A 20,894-nucleotide genomic window follows, 5' to 3' on the forward strand; every position below is an offset into this window, starting at 1 on the left:
GAGGAAAAGCGGCTGCGGAGGCCGTCGAAGAGCTTCTCCAGTACTGGGAGGCGATCGTCGGAGCCGGAAGTATGCCACCCGGGGAGTTCGCTGGTGGCCGTGATGGTGCAGGCGCTGGTGCACCGGGTGAGCTACCTGTGGGTCGTCGACGAGGAAGACTACGGCCTTATCGGGATCGTGACGTTTGCTGACATGCTATGCGTCTTCCGGGAGCAACTGCAGCCATCTCTCTGAGATCTCAAATCAGACATGCAGCTATTATGGATGCATTAACTCGCTGTTGTCTGCACTGAGCGTGATTACACTATAAGACTCTGTAATATTGTATCGCACAATACATCGATTGCTCGTACTCGGTTGTTATCAGAAAACCTTGCTTAGACAGCAGAGGAAGAGCCTGCCTTGTTGTTTCTTGGATACAGTTCTCTCCTTCAGATCTGGGCACATCTTGAGCACTACTAATTCCTTGGGAATGCTACTGATCCTTGGATCAGTCGCTGGTCTCACATCCCTTTTGCTGCAAGAAAAGCAAGTCTGACGTGATCAAAATGAACTCAGACAATGTGCCAACTATGATCATTGAATTCCTCCATTAACTCCTTCCAACTTGTCTGCAAGAGGTGCTGAACTTTTTTGACCAACTAACCGGCGGCCATGTTCTTTCCTTGGAGGAAGAAGAACTTTTCTTCACCAAACATCCTTTTCAGCACCTACAGAACTCAGCCAAGTCCAGATACTTCAGCCCGGATTGCAACAAGTAAATCTAAACTTCGTGGGATGATAAACTGCATTTTGTATGGAGTAACTAAAGAACTTTCGTTTGTATTTCTAATTTGCAGAGTCTCACTGTCATCTATCTTTTCCTCACATTGACATGGTCCAAAGTGAGGTAAAGAAGTCTTGATCCCGTTCAAATCGACCTCTCCCCTTCTGTAAAACGCAACTATAGCGATGCCTGACAGGCCACTTTGAGTTGGCTGGTTGGACTTTGGAGAGAGCTTTGGATTGGGTTGACTCTGACACCGACGTCGAAAAGGAGACATTACTCTTCCAGATGTCTACGTGAATGAGACATCTCTCTCTCTCTCTCTTTCCCGTCCATCTTTTTCTTCCTCCATCGGTGGGTGTTTGGATCTATGGGGGCACTAGGACACAAGCATGCAGAGGATTGTTGCGAGAATGGGGAATCTTAGAATCAGAGGATAAGAAAAGAAAAGAAAGAAAGCAGACTTTGTCCAAGGACATGGATATATCTCTGACCTTAGAAGACTATCCATGAAGAAAACATGGGGTGTCAAACTCCATTCAAGATTGTCTGCTGCTACATTGTCCATGTCTGTCACATCAAAGGGGAATCTTGAGAAACAAGAAAAAGAAAAGGAAGCACATCAAAGACTGTTAGATTAATAGAATGTTTATCTATTTTGGAGAAACTCATGCAATTCTTGAGTTTGCTTGTAATTTACATGAGTCTTTTCTGAGATGTAAATTACCAAGTATAACTCATGTATTAGAGAAAAAGGTGTAAGTGAGGTTGAAAAAGAATGATGAAAGGCTCTCACAGGACAAGAATTGCCACTTGAAACATAGTTCCTTGGCATTCTCTAATCTGTTGCATGGCAAGAACGTAGTGCTGCACTACAGGATCAGTAGGGAAGAAACAATAATTTTGTTGAAATATGAATAGCAACAATTAGCAGATACATTACTATAATTTACAATAATTAATGATACTTTTTTTAAATTTCATAGATTATAACTAATCGAAATGTAAGTTTCATGTCCTCGTCAAGACTAATATAATTCAGATTAAATTCTAACGTGGTGCTAGCCTAATAATAATTACATATCAAATAGGTTAATTGATCTATAAATTTTATTTTATCTAAATCTGATCAAAATATTTAAGCTAAAATTGATAACTCAATCTTAATCTTATCAACTTCGACCAATCAGGATATTATATATTTTTCGAATTAAGTATCTAAGTAAGGATAATACCTTCATTATTTTGTACACTAATCACCTCCCTAATCTCCATCTTCAATTTATCATTTTATCTTTTTTTTATATATAAAACTCTAATATAATTTCATATCAAAAGTGATAAAATAGATTTATAATGATTAGATGAGTCTTACATTAATTGAGATGAATGAATTTATAAAAGATAGATAAGCCTATTATTAAGCTTTAATATCTTTAATTAATAGTTGGGTCTGTAAAGTTCTGATGTGAATCTCATCTTTGTCACTTATTCTTTACCGAAAAATAACTTATATAATTTTTTTTATAGAAAATTATGTTATCATTTGAATAGAAATAAATTTATGAGATCGATTATATAAGATTATAGAAAACATGAAGTTTTATCCGAACCTCTAAGTGTTGCAGTTTATAACAAATGTATACATTTTTTCTTATTTTTTTTCATCAGTATTAAAGATGAAAAATATTTTACACTTGAAATAATGAATTTTTCTCGATACTCATGAAAGAGATTAGTTTTGTTATTTCAGACATAAATGAGTAACAACAAAAATAAAATAAAAATGAATTTGAACTCAGCAAGGCAATTTGATATCAGTAAAATGCAAGTGGACAATCTACAAAATTTTCAAGGAAAATAAATATATTTTAAATTTCTAAGTGTATTCTAAATAATAGATTCCAAATGCTCAAAGGCAGAATCTTTCTACAAAATATAAAGCTTTCATATTTTCATGCACTCCAAACACACAAGAGAAAAAAAAATTCAGGAAGTTTTGTTTATTCGATAAAGTTAGTCTCTCATTAATCTCTATTTAATCGCGGATAATGTGCTACAAGATCAAATTGGGACCACCACGGGGTCAACGTACCTGCCTTATCATTGGAGATCAGATGGGGCCCGCTGTGTGTTCCATCTTCCCAGCCAATCACGATGGAGGGAGACAACACTTTTCGTTTCTTACGTGCTTTGCGCTTCGTAGACTCGCGGGCCCCCAACCCCATCTTTTCAGCCCCAATCTCGATGCGCGCGAGGGCCTACATCTCCGTCCACGTGTATATACCCTTCGCCTAACGCCTCTCTTCCAAGCAACCAACCAGCCGATTAAAGCGAGCGAAAGCAGCAGCGCGATCAGACGGGAGTCCTTCGTGTCGTCTTCTTTACCAAAGTAGAGAGAGAGAGAGAGGTTTAAGACTCGGGAATTCGGGGGGGGCGGAGGGACTTTTAGGGTTTTTATTTCTTTGGATGATTGGAGGGGTTGATGTTGTCGGGCAATTCAATGCGGAAATCGTTCAAGGACTCGTTGAAGGTCCTTGAGGCTGACATCCAGCACGCCAATTCTTTGTACGTAGTGCTGCTGTCTTCGCAGTTCTTCTTTGCTTCTTTTTTGGGTTTGATTTCTTGTGTTTTGGGTCAATCGGGTTTCTTGATAAGTTTGTTGGTTCTTTACTTTTTTTGGGGTTTTTGTTCCTGATTGCTTTGACGTTGCGCATATCGTTTTCTGCTGATTACTGTGTCTTTCTGCTCCTGATGATGAGGACAAAAAAAGCATAATTTTGTTGAGTTTTAGCGATCTATAGTAATCGATAGTTCAAGTATTGTAGGGTTTTGGCATTACTCTGGTAATTGGTCTCCTGACACCGAAAATTAAATCTTTTTTAGGTGATTTTTGGAAGGGTACATTTTGTATCCTTAATTTATGACATATTTGGCTATTTTGGGTGGAAATTGGTCATAGATGGTATGTGCATGTGTCTCGGTGGGGTTTTCTTTCGGTATATTGTTATTTTAAGAAAGAGGTGAGGCTTCCATCATCTTCTCAACCTCCACTAAGTTTAATTGGGAAAGGAAAATCGGTTTATCTATTTTGTTTCGTCTACATGTCCTTTAAAATGCTAGTACTGTTTTAGATGCTTTCTTGCAATCGTGATAATTTTTGCCTTTAATTTTGTCAATGCTTCCTCTGTAAGAAGTGGAATAACTTTATTTCTTGTTAAGTAAAATGTAGCTTTAGAAGTAAAATAAATGTTTTTTTTTGTTTAAAATATTCTTTTACCTAATCCTTCCTCATGACTTGCAGGGCATCAGATTTTCCCACTGATTATGATGGTGCATGCCTTCAAATGCGAGTGTCATACTGTCCAGCTGCACACTTATTTCTTTTTCTTGTGCAGTGGACAGATTGTAGCCTTGCTGGGGCACTTGGACTCCTTAGAATTATGATATATAAGGTCTTTATATGTCGTCCATTGCTATACCATTAATTAAAATACTCTTACTTGCCTCCTGTTGGTTTGTTTACAGTTTGATCTCTTTTATTCATTGAGGAATTATAAGATGTGCAGGTTCATGCTGATGGATCAACAACCATGTCAACACATGAAAGAAAAGCTAGCATTAAAGAATTCTATGGTTGGTTTTTGCAATGGAGTTTGACAAGCATTCTTCTGTCTTTACCGATTGCTAATTTCTTGCTTCTTTGTTTCCTTTGATAGCTGTAATTTTCCCCTCATTGCTTCAACTAAAAAAAGGAATCACCGATATGGAAAACAAAAGGCAAAAGGCAGTATGCATGGAAAGATATAGACGAAGAGATGAGGATGAGAGGAAGCAGTTCTCTGAGACAGATGATGAAAGAGAAGAAGAATGTGGTATTTGCATGGAGATGAACAGCAAAATCGTATTGCCTAAATGCAACCATGCTATGTGCATGAAATGCTACAGAGAATGGTAAAAATATTTTCCTTTAGGGTTAAAAAGCTGTTTTTTTTTATGACTCTATTGATAAATGCTTTTTCCCCGACTCATGATGATTTGGCTTGAGCATACAAATCCATTCAGCTCTGCAAGATATGAAGCCTTTGAAATTAACTATTAGGTTTTTAGAATTATGTAAAATTATCCTGGGGGTACAACAAGAAAAGAAGAAAATTTGTTTGGTGTTAGTTGATGTGAGATAATAATAGCATTCATGTAGGATTTTAATTTCTGATTGTTTGGCAATAAAAAATGGAAATATAAGAAATGGTGAGGTAGTAAATGTTTCTTTTAAAAGGGGTAGTGGTTTTTGAAATCAAAAGAGTGTGCAGCAGAGCGACTTGTCAATATACAAGTGTAATATGACTTTTTGACTCCATATTTTTCTAAAGCTAAATGAGAAAATAATTCCTAATTTACTTTTTAAATAGTTCTTTTTTACTTCTAGGTTACTGATTTATTGTTCGTACTTTAAAAATATCATGCATATGTGCTTCTGATACTGTTGATGTGTTGTAAGGAAAACTTAAGATGGCATATTGAATTATTTGTTCTAGATTGGAGTGGTAGTTTGTTGCTGATGAGATTTTCATAGTGTTAGTATCAAATTGGATAGAAATCACAGTTTGTTGTAAAAAAGAAAATGCATGGTATGCTAGGAGATTGAAGCCATGAGCTATACTTGCAGTGCGTGGAGATTGTAGGTAAATAAATGGTTGCAATGCTGCCAAGATTTAAGTTGTTAACATGGTTTTCTAGGAAAATGAGGAATTGAATCTTTTTTGCTTTCTTACACCTAGTAACCTATTTTCATAAGACCTCTTAGTACTTTGTTGCCCTGAGTACTTATTAATTTTTCCCCATAGCATTTAGATATCAGCTGATCTTATTATGTCATTTGGGACTGAGGTATTTTTATTGATGCCCAGATTGCCGGAGTTAGAACTTTACATTTGATAGGATGTGTTATGCCAATATATTATATTAGCTTCAAGAAAAGGGTACACATACATAACTTTCATAAATGGAATTTGTTACCTCAAATATTTTATTAAGAACTTTAATTTGTGTCATTGGTGCATAAGTGCCTGGAAGACTTTTACAACTCTAATTTTAAGACACCTAGAGGAATTGATATGATAATCTGTTTCAAGAAATAAGCTATTGGTGATTCTATCCTCATGGTCTCCATGCAGGTTGTAAGCTCGCATAAACTGGTGCCTGTTAAATCCAATTATCCTCTCTTTACATCAGAAATGGGTAATAGATGCTTGAAATTCTTATTAGAAGTGGAAAATTATCATTCATATTTTTTGTCACCAAGGATATAGAGTCTAGATGAAATTCCCACTTCAATGCATCACTAAATATGTGGTGATTGCATGCACTTAGTTTCTAAATTGAAACTTAATTCATGGATGCCTGAGTCCATATGTAAAAAAACTAATGCAATTGTTGTTTATTGAGAAAGTAGTCTGGATGAATTCATCCGAATGTATCATAGGTTACTAGGTAATTGGTTTACACATGTGAACAGATGAGTATTTGGAGAATTCTATATTCTTTTGTTTGTTGTAGTGAGTGATACAGATGTTGGAGTTATGCCAGTTTTATTATGGCACTCAAGACAGTGCTTGTGGACCAAGATGTTTCTGGGTTAATTCAGTACTTCTATCTGAATTCTGGAATTCACTTGGCTAGTGATGGTTAAGATAGATCGGATAAGTTCCTATTTTTACTCATTCTACTTTGGATCAAGGATGATCGTTTTGGGTACTGGACATGTTTTGGTGATCTGGTCAGACCAGTATACTGGTCAGTACCGGTGTACCATGTGTCGGTACACTAGTATGTATCGGTGTTTCGGAGAGAAAGAGAAAGGAGGAGAAAAGGAAGGGATGGTGGAGGAAGAGGAGGGAAGGAGGAAGGAAGCAGAGGAAGAACGTAGGAGGGAGGAAGAGGAAGAGGAGACGAGGAATACCTACGTGCACGATGGAGGTGTTTGACAAGCTTATGGCGGAGGTGTGGTACTGTGCACAGTGGAGGTGACGAAGGTGTGCAGCGTTGTGCACGGCGGGGGCGGTGGAGGTGTGTGTTGCAGTGTGCAGCATGCGTGAGAAGATTAGGGGTAGTTTTTCCCAAGGTTCGCCGTACCGTACTGTACCGACGTTTCAACCCGGGCTCGGTACGGTACGATATCGGTGTACCGAGCGGTACATCAGGGCGTACCGAGCGGTACACCCTGGTATACCGAACAATTATATATTTTTCATACTGTAGTACTATAGCGGTACCGGGCGGTACGCTTCGGTATGACAGACCTTGGTTTTTTCCTTCTATACGGGCAGACTGGACTGAGAGTGGTCCACGTCATGCTTCACACCCAAACTGGTGTGTACCACCCGATTCGTACCGGTTCAGGCAAAACGTCAATCCTTGCTTTAGATTGTTATCATTATCTTTCAAACCATTATGAACATATTGGAATTATGAACATGTTGAATACAACTGCAGAATAGAATCCAGTTTAGAAATGCATTGGAGGACCTAGAAGATCAACATATTCTAATTGTTATGTTGACATTGAATTCAACTGCAGAGTAAATTCCAGTTTAGAATTGCCATTGGAGGACCTAATAAATCAAAACCTTCTGATTGTTATGTTAACATTTGACTAATTCTCTAGTTCTTGAAAATAGAGCACCATATTTTAAGATCATTATTTGATCTTCCCGTTGGTTCCTTGAGCTTTGCAGTTTCAGGCTCTCAGAATCTCGTATCTACTTCTTATGTGCATTGGCACATTGAGCAACTCTGTACAAAAGTTGCCATTGCATTTTCAAAATAGATATTACTTATATTGTATTATTTATGATAGAGAACAAAATGGACCATTCAAAAACCAACACATGGACACCTCCACCTCAGCAACGAAGGTCGCCACCGTGGCAGGACGGTTATGACATCTAACCACAGAGGGGGTAGTTGAGCCCCGTTGACCATCGGTTATGCCACGTTGGCAGGTGATTGAACCATGTTAGTGGAAGTTGCGCTACACCTTGGCAAGTGGTTGAGCGATGTCAGTGGAAGTTATGCCACTTTGACAAGTGGTTGAGGCACGTCAGTGGAAGTTACACCACCTTAGTAGGTGGTCGAGTCACGTCAGCAGGGTTACTCCAAATCTGCCATCTCAGCGGCCAGTTGCGCCATCCCCGCAAGTGCCTTTAATTGCTTAAACTGCCTCTCTCATTCCTTTCTCTGTCATTCCACACCCTTACTTTCTCTGTACCTCGGGCATTGCTAACTTAGGCATCGGAGGGACCAAGTCGGGCTATCCCCGACCTCAGTCTTCTTCTGTAGGTTCTCGGGTGACATGTCAAGAGATTGGACAATTTCCAGATTCCAATGGCAGATTACTTTCCAACCATCATTGGCTTGTCGGGACGATGCATGTTACCCATCATGGGGCCCAATTGGGGTTAGGGTCAATTGTCAAGGATTATATATTGGTGCATATTTGTTTTCCATCATGTTTTGTGTTCTGTCCCTTGAGTCAACAGTGAAGACCAATTGGTTCCTTGAGTTAATATTGTTTGTCAAATTGTCAGTCTTCATTGGTATTAAGAACCAGCGTGACTAATTTCATCTCATCGAGTTACTGTAATGTGTAGTTTGCTTAGTCTTTATCTGTTTTTTTCTTCTGGCATTATTGCTACTTACATTTTCTTTAGGTGTAGCATATCCTAAACCCATTTTCTTCTTGTTATTTGACTCTGTACATTGGATGTAATTCTGCAAGGAATCTTAGCTCCTAAGCGTGCTCCCCCCCACCCCTCTTTTCATCCTTTGGTCCTGTCCCAATAATATTAGTTTTCTGAGTTTTGTTTTGATGCATTTTTTGAGCCGATTACTGCTGTATGTTTATCAAACATGGTTGCAAAGAGTTCCCTATTCTTGTGGGACTATGGTTTTCAAATTTACTTTGCCGGCTTTGGTATTCATTTATAAGTGAATGAATTATTTACCGTAATGGATTGTAGTATTCGTTTATAAGTGCATATTTTGATCTCTCATTTGTTTTTCTTTCTTCCGAGCTTGAAAAATAAATCTTAAGGAGGTTCTGTTTTTTTCTTGGTTCTTTTTTCGAACATATATGAAGACTGAGCAACGATATCATTGCAGGAACTCGAGATCACGATCATGCCCCTTCTGCCGCAATAGCCTCACGAGAGTAAACTCTGGCGATCTGTGGATGTTCATCGATAACAGAGATGTGGTTGACACGGCAATGGTGACCCGTGAAAATATCAGGCGTTTAATCATGTACATAAAGAAGTTGCCGGAGATTGTTTCAGAAACAGTTTCTGATCCTTACGATTCACATCTTAGATGACCTACGATTCTCCCATGCCGCCAGGTTAAACTTCCCCCAATTCCTTAACCTTAGTAGTATCTGCCTGCTCAATTAGCTCGATTTATTTAAGCTTTAGAGGTCATTCCAATTCATATTCCGAAGCTACATCGTAGGTATATACTTGAGCGTCTTCGTCACTATGTAAATGCTTGTACAGTCTCTTATTTATTAACATGATAATTGCAATTTGGTGCAACTCCCAGCTGTGTTGCGCATGTGTTATAATTTCGTTTTGGATGGGGCGCCACCTTCTCATCAGATGGAAGCGACGAGTGGAACAGCCTGTAACGAGCGTTCGCTCACGCCATGCGACCCGTGGAGCCAATTATACAGCAGGCATATGGATGTTGATTTGGGTTGGGTTGGTTGGCAACACCAATGCTTCGACGTGGAGCAGTCGTTTCACGTTCATCCTTGGAATTAAGACACTTGAAATGCTTCGTCTGCTGCCATTGGATCTCTTGAAGTAGTAAACAGCAGCAATCGAGCACATAGATTGGGATCTAATTGTTCGAGTACCGCAGCACGTGGATGCGCTGGTCACCGCCTTCGATGGTATATATTTTATATATTTGAATGGTTATATTTTACCACGTAATCCCCAAGTATAAAGTGCACCTGCTTTTTGTATTCACTCCCTAAATTAAACCTTTCAAAAATATTATATATCTCTCTCTTATATTATATATCTCTCTCTTATATAACTTAAGAAGTCGTAACCATGATTAGTAATATATGATATCGAGATATTTAGAGTCAACATATGATATTGACTGGTACTTATATTTTAAAAAGTTATATCGATATTTTTATAGTTACAAAAATAAAACATCTATGTCTATTTACCATAATAATATCAGTTTTATCGACGAAAACATGAAAATAAAGGGCAAAAAAGATAATTTTAATATTTAATGACGGATGACGACATTGCTGGCGTCGACATCAATGCAGTTGCCAGGTCATTTCTGACAATAATAAGGTCCGCTCTAATAGTGATGCCACTCGCCTCTATGAGGAGCACGTCGTCGACCCGTGTCGCTTTGTATCTGCGTCGACGTTGAAGTAGTTGCCGAGCAGCAATTACGTCGGTGTCAATACAGATGGCGATAGTCGTAGTGACGTCTACGGCGCAGTGTGGTGGTCACATCACCACTAACTCATTGGGTGGATCCATTGAAAAATGAGGTCGTTGGAGCTTCTATCACTCCCTCGTGTTGCCATGTCAATTCTGACGCCACCTCTAGCCGAGCAACCCTTTCGTTGCTTAATAACTACATCAAAGCTGACATAGATGTAAAGTAGCGAAAGGACTGTTTAATGAGAGGTGGTGCCGGAATTGATGTGGTAATAGGGGGAGCGGCAATAGCTCCGACGACCCCAGCTTCGGGTTGAAGCTAGGATTCGTCCAACGGGGGGCCAGCGACGAAGCAGTCACCATCTTTGTCATAGACACTATTGCAACCACTGCCATCAACATCAATGCCGATATAGTATTGACGCAAACGCAAGGCGACTCACGACGGGCAACGATGAGGTTGGCGATATGCTTCTCGTGGAGGCAGGTCGCACAGCAATAAGAGCGGATCTTATCATCGTCAGAGGCGACCAGGTGACTGTATCAACGTCGATGCCAACGACGTCGTCGTATACTATCGAATATTAAAATTATTATTTTTTTATTTTATTTTATTTTATATTTTTATTAGTAAAACTGACATCTATTAAATGAATCTGAATATTTTATTTTTATAATTATAGGAATTGAGACGCTAAAGATGGTCATCAATGGGTTTCGCTCCATTCAAATCCGTCTCGGTTGGTCAATCTTGGGAAGGCTGAAATCTGTCCCTCTTTTTTCTCCTCCACTGGCTCAGTTCTATTTATAGTTTTTTTTATTTGTTTCCATATATAAATATGTAAGAGAAAGAAAGGTAGATCTCCCCATACTCAAAAGGCTGGCTTTTTTACTCTGCCATTGACAGATAAGAAGACGCAGAGGCTGAAGGCACTATCAAGGCCTTATCCTCCTCTCCCAAACCAGTAGAGAGAGAGAGAGAGAGAGAGAGAGAGAGAGAGAGAGAGAGAGAGAGAGAAGAATGGGTTGGGGAGGAGGCGCGGAGGACAGCGGGGAAGGGGTAATGGCGACGGATTTCTTCTGGTCGTACACGGACGAGCCGCACGCCTCGCGCCGAAAGGAGATCCTCGCACGGTACCCTCAGATCAGGGAGCTCTTCGGCCCCGACCCATGGGCGTTCCTCAAGGTGAGTAGACGGTCGCCTCGCATTCCTCCTCTCTCGTGGCATGCATTTGTTGCGTCTTGCTTGATCTTGCCTTTTTGTCCACAAAGATCGGATTTTGAATCCCTTCGTTTTCTTGTTTCGTTCTTCCGCATTTTTTGGGATCGGATTCTCCGTCGACTATGTGGCGTTTGTCGCTTGCCCTCGCATTTCTGCTCCAAATGTTTTATTTTGTTAATGCCATCTGATGCAATATTTTGCAGATAACTGCAGCTGTTGTGCTTCAGCTATGGACTGCAACCTATCTTCATGACGCGAGCTGGCTGAGGATACTAACAGTCGCATACTTCTTTGGCTCCTTCCTCAACCACAACCTCTTTCTCGCCATCCACGAGCTCAGCCACAACCTCGCCTTCTCATCCCCGTCCTACAACCGATGGTTGGGGATCTTCGCCAACCTCCCAATCGGTGTCCCCATGTCGATCACATTCCAAAAGTACCACCTGGAGCACCACCGGTACCAAGGCGTCGACGGCATCGACATGGACATTCCTAGCCATGTCGAGGCTCTGGCCGTCACCAACGCCGTAACCAAGTCCATTTGGGTCCTCTTCCAGCTGTTCTTCTACGCCCTGCGACCCGTCTTTCTCAAGCCCAAACCCCCTGGCTTATGGGAATTCACCAATCTGATGATCCAGCTCGCGCTTGATGTCTCTCTGGTCCATTTCTGGGGATGGAAATCGTTCGCCTATCTGATACTCGCAACATTTGTTGGAGGGGGTATGCACCCAATGGCCGGCCATTTCATCTCCGAGCACTATGTGTTTAGGCCAGAGCAGGAGACTTACTCCTACTACGGTCCCCTAAATATGATGACATGGAGCGTGGGATATCACAATGAGCACCATGATTTCCCGAGAATCCCCGGTAGCAGGCTCTACAAGGTGAAAGCGATTGCGCCGGAGTACTACGAGAGCTTGAAGTCGTACAGGTCTTGGAGTCAGGTGATCTATATGTACATCATGGACTGCACGGTTGGACCCTTCAGCCGGATGAAGAGAAGGGCATCGAAGGATGCTGCAACCACCAAGAAAGAAGAGTAGGGATGCTTTCCACAACAACCACTGTTGCTTGATTCATTGCTTCTCTGTGGTGTTCCCTACCACCTGCTGTCTCTCCGAGTTTTTGGATGCACGATTGGGTCCTTCAGATGGAAGGAACATGTTTTACTCCATTTATCTGGCCTGTTATGAATAGATCGACGGGATGGAACTTTTCCACCTCTTAGCTGTTTCATCATTGTAGCAAGCATGTCGCCATGCATTCCTGTGGTGGATTACTGTTTGCAACATTTTGCTAGACCGGCTTCATCTTTCTCCACATGATGACTTGCTGCTAGAGTAAGGATATGCTCCGACACTACTTTAGCTTTACTATTTCCTAAGGCTAACTACATATTTTACTCATGTAATTAGAACTTTTTTTATCTCTACATTTAAAAAATTAACCTTAAAATTTGTTAAGGTTAATTTTTTAAGGTTCACGTCGTCGATTTTATCGAAGAAATACAGCACTTGCAAAAAAGACATAAAACGATGGCAAAAAGATAATTTAAACATTCTAGTTACGTTTTTTATGGTGGCAAACGATAATGTCGCTGAATGCCATGGGTGGTTGTGGTCAACGATAACATTAGTGACTTATGCGGCTTCTTATGGGAGGGGGAGGGAGAGGAGGAGGACGAGAAGGGAAAGCAATAATGAAAGATGAGGCAAAATGAAAGGAGGAAGAATATGTTGTAGATGGCGACACTTTGCATCTATGTCAACGCAGATGCAGAATGACAAAAGGCCCACTCTGCATATGCATTAACGCTAACACAAATACAAGTGTAAAGCGATGTTCGACATTTGCATCGACACCACTTTCCATCTTCGCCAATGCCGATAACGTTTTGCATCGCTCGTTCCTTCTTCTCCCCCTTGTGCATGTCGAGCAACAAAAGGGGGAAGAAGCATAAGCACCGCCCTTTCTACATCATTATCGACGTCGACACAAATGCAGAACGTTGACATTTGCATAATCCTCTTTCGACTTTCCCTTTGCCTCACTTCCCGCTATCGCTCTCCCTCCTCATTCTCCTCTTCTCATAAGAAGTCACAGAAGTTCCCAATGTTCTCGTCGACCATAGCCACCTGCGACACCGTTATCCATCACTATCGAAAACGTAATTGTGATATTAAAATTACTTTTTTGTCTATCATTTTCGTTGATAAAATCGCCTACGACATCGTTGTCCACCACTATCGAAAATGTAATTGGGATATTAAAATTATATTTTTATCTATCATTTTCGTATCATTTCTTTTTCATTGATAAAAATGATAACTTTATAACTATAGATATTCTAATTTAATTTTTTTTAACTCTAAGGATCAAGATACTAAATAAATCTAACGACAGAGAATAATCTATAATTAACCCCTATTTTCTATGACCAATTCTCATTATATGAAAGAAATGCTTCTCCTTCCACTGAGAAAGGGATGGAATAATGAGAGGAGTATTGTCAAACCAAACCGAGGATCCTCCATTATAACCCAAGTATGTGGCTCATTTCTTGAGAGAAATATTGCCAAACCAAAGGTCGTCTTCTCATATAACCCACATATGTGGCCATCCCCGACAAAGAGGAAAAAAAACACCCTTACATGTTAGAGACCATCAGATTGAAGTCAAACCAAATTGGTATCAACAAGCCGTAACACCAAGAAGTTAACTAATAAACCAAAACGTTACCGTGAAAAATTCAGAGTGATCTTTGAAACTTAATATATAATTTGCAAGCAATTAAGATAACATGAAATCTCATACAAACGTGATAGGACAAGCAACTTGTTGCCCATATTTTTGCACAGGACAAGCAAACTCAAAATACATCAAAACCGTCTATTGATCACTCAGATAAAATTTTAAAGATATCCTACCGAAGAACAGATGAGTATTCAGAGCAGCTTGCATCCAAGCAGATTAGATTTTCTACATAGCAACATCAGGATCCAATCTTTTCTGGATAGCAGCTGCAGCCTACAGAAATAGGAACAATACTAGTTATACTTTTACCAAGATGTTCAAATGTTTAAGGGTTGCATTCTAAAGTCAAAAAAGAATCACCTCAAAGTTTCCCAACTTATACTGATACATCATTTCTTCCCTTAAACGAGACTGCTCCTTCATTGCTTGAGCCTAAATAATCAAATAGACAGATTACCAGAAGTTACACAATATTGCTGGAGAAGGCACCTTCCATTTTAAAGACAATACTTTACAGGCTGATATAAAGAACTAAATGCAGTAACATTTTGATTTGCTGCAGGAGTGCTACACTTATTTTTGCTTAGATAGTGTATCACTTAAATGTCAAAAAAGAGATTGTTTTAATGACCTGTGTAGAACAAAAAATTTGAAGAGAAAAAAAAAAAGAAGCTTGTTTCATTTACCCGTATAGCACTAGAAATTTGACGATAGTTATTGCCAGGTATAGGTCAATGGATTTATTGGCACGGAACAAGATGAAAGGTTAGTATTAGTATCAGGTAACAACGTTTCTTAGGTATTCACCAAGAACTAGATGACACTTAATTTGTGGTCCCACATGTCAAATGATGACCAACATTACAAGATATTCCGCTTTATGTCTATATAGCAGAATAAATCTTAACACGTGTCAAGCAAGAGAGATCACTCGCAGAGCCTAAATACAAAAAGTATCCTGTCACAGGAGGTAAGGTCTTTTCTTCATGAAGATTTCAGATTATATCGAGCCATCCATCATCAATAAAAAATCTAGTTGATCAGTTGGCTTTGATGTAAATATTGAGGGAAATAAAGATGTGGACCTTGTCCGATCCAATCTTCATGAGCACATGATTAATTGTAATTCAGGCAATAATATTAATCAAAACCATTCTTTAGCATGCCAAACTGAAAAGAATTTAAATACTAGTGTGATGGCTTGCGCTGATATAGCAACAAGATCACATTTAGATATTAAAGGACCAAAATACAAATAAAAAATTGTAAAATATTCTCACCATGCCACTTTGCATTGAGCGCTTCAAAGCCTCTACTTGTTCTTCTTTTTGTCTTTCACGCTCCCTCAGCAATTCAATTCTGCATCAGCATCAATATTCTGGTTCAGTACAAGTTCAACTATCAAGCCTTTTTAACACAGTTATAAGACCATTACACATGAGAATCCTTTAAATGGATCAAATGAACTTGGAAATCATTAGGGTGAACATCAGGAGACCTGTGCTGTTAAGTGAGGACATTAAAATACTTGAAAAAGATACAGACCACTAAAGTGATGTGTTCTCTGTCATTTATAGATATTGCTTGGAATCCTAATACATCATGTAGGAAAACAGATAAAAAATGAACATTGACCATTGGTCCATAACGAGGTACATTGTCAACAAGGGAACATCTAATAAAACCTCCATAAATTGATTCCTCAATATACACTATAGCAAATTCAAATCCATTGATTCCTCGATACATGTGCACACTAAATGTGAAAGCCATTCATTTGCATATTTCACATGAAACTCATCATTTCCATTATTGCCTGATGAATGATCAGTTTTTCTAAAGATCATGATTAATGTAGTTGAGAAAATGTATCAACAATCAACATGGGTGATTGATAAAAAAAGTGTATCACCAATCATCATGGATGGCAACCTAATGACTTCAGATTAAGGAAATAATTCTGTGTTAGCTGGGTTTCTAATTAATATGAAACAAATGAATTAATGAACCAAGGTTAAACTTGAGACACAAGTTAAAATCCACAAGGTTACCATTTCGATAGGAAAATAACACCAAATACATACCTACGCTGTTCTTCATCATCAAAAACTGTACGTTCCATCTCTTGGAATTTCTTTGAGCCTTTTTTCATCGCTTTTTCTATCTTACGTCGATGATAGGCATCTAAATCATAGTATCTGCAAAGTAAATTAACAAATGACTACAGATGCTGGGAGCATACATATAAACAAATTTTAAATATATCAAATACTAGATATTGCCAATAAAGCTAAACTTATTTGCATCATTTAAATAAATATACTTGTACAAGCTTAATCCTGTTGAAAAGACTTACAAATAATAGTAAACATAACTCTCAGGCCATTGACTAGTATAAATGTAAAAGCATGTCCTTTGAGAAAATGCTATGTTAAATGTTATAGCTAACATGAGAGAGCAACATTTGTGAATTTTACTTTGGAAAACCTGATTAGTGGCAGCCATGGGCATGTAATTTCACATGAAAAGCTAGACGGTTCTGACTTCTTTTACATTCTCAAGACGATGTGACGTACAGTCTTATAATCATGGTGTACAGAATTATAAGATAAAAAAACAATCAAAGTTTACACTTTCCATCCTATGCCTACCAAATCTAATAATAGTTTGGCTAGGATAAAATGTCTAGCTCAGAAAATGTATGCCACAGATTAAATTCAATGAATTTCAAAAAGATCATTAGGCAGGGTTAAGAATCAAGCACAAGATGGTAATTTATTTGTTAGAAACGATGAATGTGAAAACACTGCAATAAAAACCCCAACAAAAGCTCCTGTAAACACCAGATAATTTAACCCAAAGCATGCCTCCAGAATACGACCTTCAACTTATCTAAAAATTTTCCTTTTCCCTCTTGCTAAACCATCTTTCAGATATATATTCATAAACAAATGTACAATATATGAAAAGACGAAAACCATAAACACAAAAGTCAAACAATCAAGTATGTTCCCAGAAGAGATGCTAACACAATAAAATCAAAGAAATTAAGACCACTTATGCAGTTCATTTTGAAAAAACAGCACACAAATCTTTACAGTCTGCAAAAAAATAAAAGGTAATGTGTGCATTTGACGGTTATCAGCCTCATGGCAAATTAATAGATTGCTAGAGCATTTTCATTTATAAAAGCATTAAATTAGAAGCTTAATCGAGAACCTTACTTCTTGGATGGAAATGTAGCCGTATTATGGTCCTCCATAAACCTGTGTGGAGATAGAAGATCAATATCAGACACGGCAATGATAGTTGAAATATACTTGAAAACTCAAAGATACGGCTCTTACAAAACAATCATGGACAATTAGACAATTGTGAATGATAGAATCAATAGAAATGATTTGTGTTACTTACTCTTTGAACATTTGTTTCTCTTCCCAATTTGACAATGCTTCCAGATTCACCTATAATTCATACTCAGAGACGTCAGAAGTAGTTTGATGACCTCTGTTTTTCCAAGTTCCATATAATAGACTTAAAAAAAAAGATTTCCCCAGAATTTGGTACTTAAAACATTCTCTAAACTAGGATAGCCAAAATAAACAAACAAAAGATATAGCTTTTTCTCTAATTGCTTCAGTTAAACTATCAATCTAATTCTGATCGACAGAGTGTGCGAACAAAGAGATTGAAAAGTTGAAGAGATTGGAAGACATCAGTTGCAAGTTTCTTTAAATGACTTTAACCATCCTGAATAATCATAGCTTCCTCATACAATTAACACACTAAGAACAAAACCTCAACAAAACTGAACTATTAATTAAATCAATAAACAAGCTCCAAATCTGGTTTAGGAGCAAAATAGCACACAATAACAAATTTTTCTGGACACATTGGAGCAAAATTCTCGATGGCCATCCAAGAAAGGTCCCATACACCATATTCTAAAGAGAGGAATTCTTTAAACAACACTTATTGGTTGTGAAAAGGGCATTGACTATAAAAAAAATCATCAAAGGAATCGAAAAAGTATTTCTTGACAGAAAAAAAGAAGTATTATCTCATAATGTAAATCAAACTAAAAATAGCTCCATTCTTGGTTGCATGAATATTTAACGTAGTCTGTATAAGATAGTGATACCTATCCTTAATGTGAAGGAAGTTGTCTTAAAACCCTAATGTTGTCTTTTTCAGATCTGTTTAATGACAAAATACATATCATCAAAATCAAATCTCAAAATTACTATTGGAATGGACATCTAGGAAACCTAACCTGTGTGATCATATTTAGTAAGTCGCAGGGAAAAGGATTCTCCAGTTTCAAATAAAAAATGCTAAAATAGTTTAAACATATGATAACAAAGACCCAATTTTCTCATTCAATGAATATTAGAAAAGGCCCTTAGCATGGTTCTATGATATTCTGATCTGAACTATAAAGCCAAAGAACTACAGATTTGCACCTGAATTGGTTTCTTGCAAGAATGAATACCTGTTTCACTTCTGATAGCCAAGCAGTAAACTCAGGTCGTTTATTCCTGAAAGGATTGGAAGAAAAAGCATTACTTGACGAATGATGATTGATGAGTGGATTTTGCATATAAAGTAGTGATTGTTTTCGCAATATGCAGCTCACCCTTTTGCCCACCAAAAATCAAAGTTTCTATTGTAGTCCTAAATCTTTTATGCCTTCTACCACATCACATACCACACAATCATATGAAGTACTAACGTCTACTTAATGATACAATTGTATGTGGCAAGAGAAACAACAGAGACATAAAATAAATCTAAGCATGTACAGTCCAAGTGAGCTTCTGGATAGTAGAATATCTCGTATGGCACTCACGGAATGCACAATGGAAACCTTTTCCAATGTAACAAACCAGTTGACATCGAATTGTGAAAACGTAGACCCACGGGAGACTAAGGAACGACAAAAAGGAAGGCATGACTCTTGATCACAAAAACACTCACCACATGTCGATTTCTCTGATAATGCCATACTTCCCCCACGAATTGGTGACTGCCCCTTTCTTCGCCCCTTCTTTCTCCTTCTTCTTTTCCTTGCGCTTCTTCCTCCTCCTCTTCGCCTCCTTCTCTTCCTCCCTCCTCTTTCTCTCCTTCTCCCGCTCCTTCCTTCTCCTCCGCTCCTTCTCAGACTCCCTCTCTCGCCGCCGCTTCTCCTTCCTTCTCCTCTTCCTTGCCTCGCCGTCGCTCTCCTCCGACTCGGACTCGCTGCCGGACTCGTCCGTCTCGGACTCTGTGTACGAATCGGAAGAAGTCGAATCATCCGACTCGCTCCCCGACGCACGGCCTCTCCTTCTATGGCCTCTCCTCGAGCTCCGGTGCCGCCGCCTCTTCTTCTTTGATCGAACTCTGTCGTCGCCGGAACCACCGGAACTCTCCTCGCTCTCCGTCTCCTCCTTCCGCTTGGATTTCTTGTGGCGACCGAGATGAGGGCCGTCATCGCCTCGCTCTTGCACCTCTTTCTCTTCCTCCGGAACGGATCCGTCTCGATCCTTCGCCATTTCTAGCTAGGGTTTCGATCGTTCGCAAGCGAAGACGACGACGGTTGGCAGAAGGAAAGCTCGCCCGATACTAATGACAAGTGGAGGAGAAATGGGATTGCGGTATATGGCAGTGCGGCGAATGAACGGTCTGATTGAACCGGTGGCACGGGGTATGGGGATCACCGACCAGTGGATTGAAGCCTCTAATTGACGCGCACCGTCGAGCCATTGGCGGTTCGGCGGTTCGGTTCGATCAAAGCTTCTAATCGACGCGTCGCACCGTGCCATTTGAGGTTCGAACAGCCGTCTGATTCGGATCGACTAAGTTGGAATTTTGACGCACAGCGTCGTTGTGGGGAAAGATCTTGTTACGATAAGTAACTTTTTTAGCCATCGCGGCTCAGTTCGGGTCCGGACGACGGGGATCTCCCTGGGGCGTTCCTCGGGGTCTCCCGGCAGCCAAGCACGGTGGTTCGGGTCGGCAGCTCGGGTCGGCGGGTCGGGTCGGTAGGTCGGGTCGGGAGGCAGCACCGCCGTAGCACCGGGAAGAGGCGACACCGTCTCGCGCCTACACACAGGTTGGGCCGGGAGCTCGGCCCGACCCCTCCGACGATCAAGTTAGAGAAAGATGTGGAGAGGGTTTAGGAGGAGGAAAAGGCCTCCGTGCGTTGAGTGTGTCCTCTCCCCCTTTGCTTAGGACTCAGGGGTATTTATAGAGGAGGTTTGATGTTACTTGACGTAGCTGTCTGACATTACCACTGGGGTTGCGTGGGAGGCCGAGCTACTGCAGGGTATGGAGAGCCTCGGGTAGTGCGTCGCTCAGGGGATGCTGTCATGGCGTGTCACATCGCCATTTTTGCCCTTATCATATGCCCCCCCCGAAAGGAGATATGCGTCGGTTCTTGCATGCAGGGGGTCCGATGCATGGCTTCTTACTTCAGGTGGGCTGGTCACGCAAATCCGAGGCATATGACGTAGGCGGGCTAGCCGCGCGGACGCGTCTCGTGCAACATGGGGCCAAGGTGAGCAACTCAGTCAGGAAGCCGAGCAGGGTTGGACTCGGGGCCGATGGAGCCGATGAGGGCTGAGGAGCACAGCGTAGGCGGGGTGACCGCGCAGGTGTGGTCCCGGAATGGCGTAGAGCCGAGGGCCAAAGAGCACAACGC

General features: G+C 40.1%; 4 protein-coding genes across 5 annotated transcripts in view; 3 read left to right on the forward strand and 1 right to left on the reverse strand.

Moving 5' to 3' along the window:
* The window catches only part of LOC135597588 (CBS domain-containing protein CBSX5-like), a 1,549-nt gene extending 1,130 nt beyond the window's left edge, over positions 1-419 (forward strand). The window contains exon 2 of the mRNA XM_065090748.1: positions 1-419. This exon is cut by the window's left edge and continues 595 nt beyond it. Within this exon, the coding sequence (XP_064946820.1) occupies positions 1-234 (234 nt within the window). The 3' untranslated portion in view covers positions 235-419.
* Positions 420-3,098: 2,679 nt separating this feature from the next.
* Positions 3,099-9,357, forward strand: LOC135584551 (E3 ubiquitin-protein ligase AIRP2-like). 2 transcript variants are annotated; one of them, XM_065090751.1, is made up of 6 exons: positions 3,184-3,334; positions 3,653-3,789; positions 4,071-4,221; positions 4,336-4,402; positions 4,486-4,720; positions 8,930-9,357. In XM_065090751.1, exons 2-6 carry the CDS (start codon positions 3,734-3,736, stop codon positions 9,138-9,140), a joined length of 720 nt encoding a protein of 239 aa, XP_064946823.1. In that variant the 5' UTR covers positions 3,184-3,334; positions 3,653-3,733; the 3' UTR covers positions 9,141-9,357. The 2 variants fall into 2 exon arrangements, with proteins under 2 accessions (XP_064946822.1, XP_064946823.1); XM_065090750.1 differs by lacking the exon at positions 3,653-3,789 and having other exon boundaries at positions 3,099-3,334.
* A 1,787-nt stretch (positions 9,358-11,144) lies between these two features.
* Positions 11,145-12,762, forward strand: LOC135596650 (sphingolipid delta(4)-desaturase DES1-like). The gene is made up of 2 exons (XM_065088712.1): positions 11,145-11,425; positions 11,665-12,762. The coding sequence occupies exons 1-2, from the start codon at positions 11,261-11,263 to the stop codon at positions 12,502-12,504; spliced, it is 1,005 nt and encodes a 334-aa protein (XP_064944784.1). The 5' UTR covers positions 11,145-11,260; the 3' UTR covers positions 12,505-12,762.
* Positions 12,763-14,202: 1,440 nt separating this feature from the next.
* LOC103972021 (uncharacterized) lies at positions 14,203-19,891 on the reverse strand. Its single transcript, XM_009386213.3, has 8 exons — positions 19,193-19,891; positions 18,708-18,753; positions 17,630-17,679; positions 17,440-17,481; positions 16,300-16,413; positions 15,496-15,574; positions 14,576-14,647; positions 14,203-14,488 (listed from the first exon to the last, which is right to left on the reverse strand). The coding sequence occupies exons 1-8, from the start codon at positions 19,744-19,746 to the stop codon at positions 14,441-14,443; spliced, it is 1,005 nt and encodes a 334-aa protein (XP_009384488.2). The 5' UTR covers positions 19,747-19,891; the 3' UTR covers positions 14,203-14,440.
* Positions 19,892-20,894: the final 1,003 nt, after the last annotated feature.

The sequence above is a fragment of the Musa acuminata genome, chromosome BXJ1-11, assembly GCF_036884655.1.
Source record: "Musa acuminata AAA Group cultivar baxijiao chromosome BXJ1-11, Cavendish_Baxijiao_AAA, whole genome shotgun sequence".
In the NCBI taxonomy this organism is placed as follows: domain Eukaryota; kingdom Viridiplantae; phylum Streptophyta; class Magnoliopsida; order Zingiberales; family Musaceae; genus Musa; species Musa acuminata.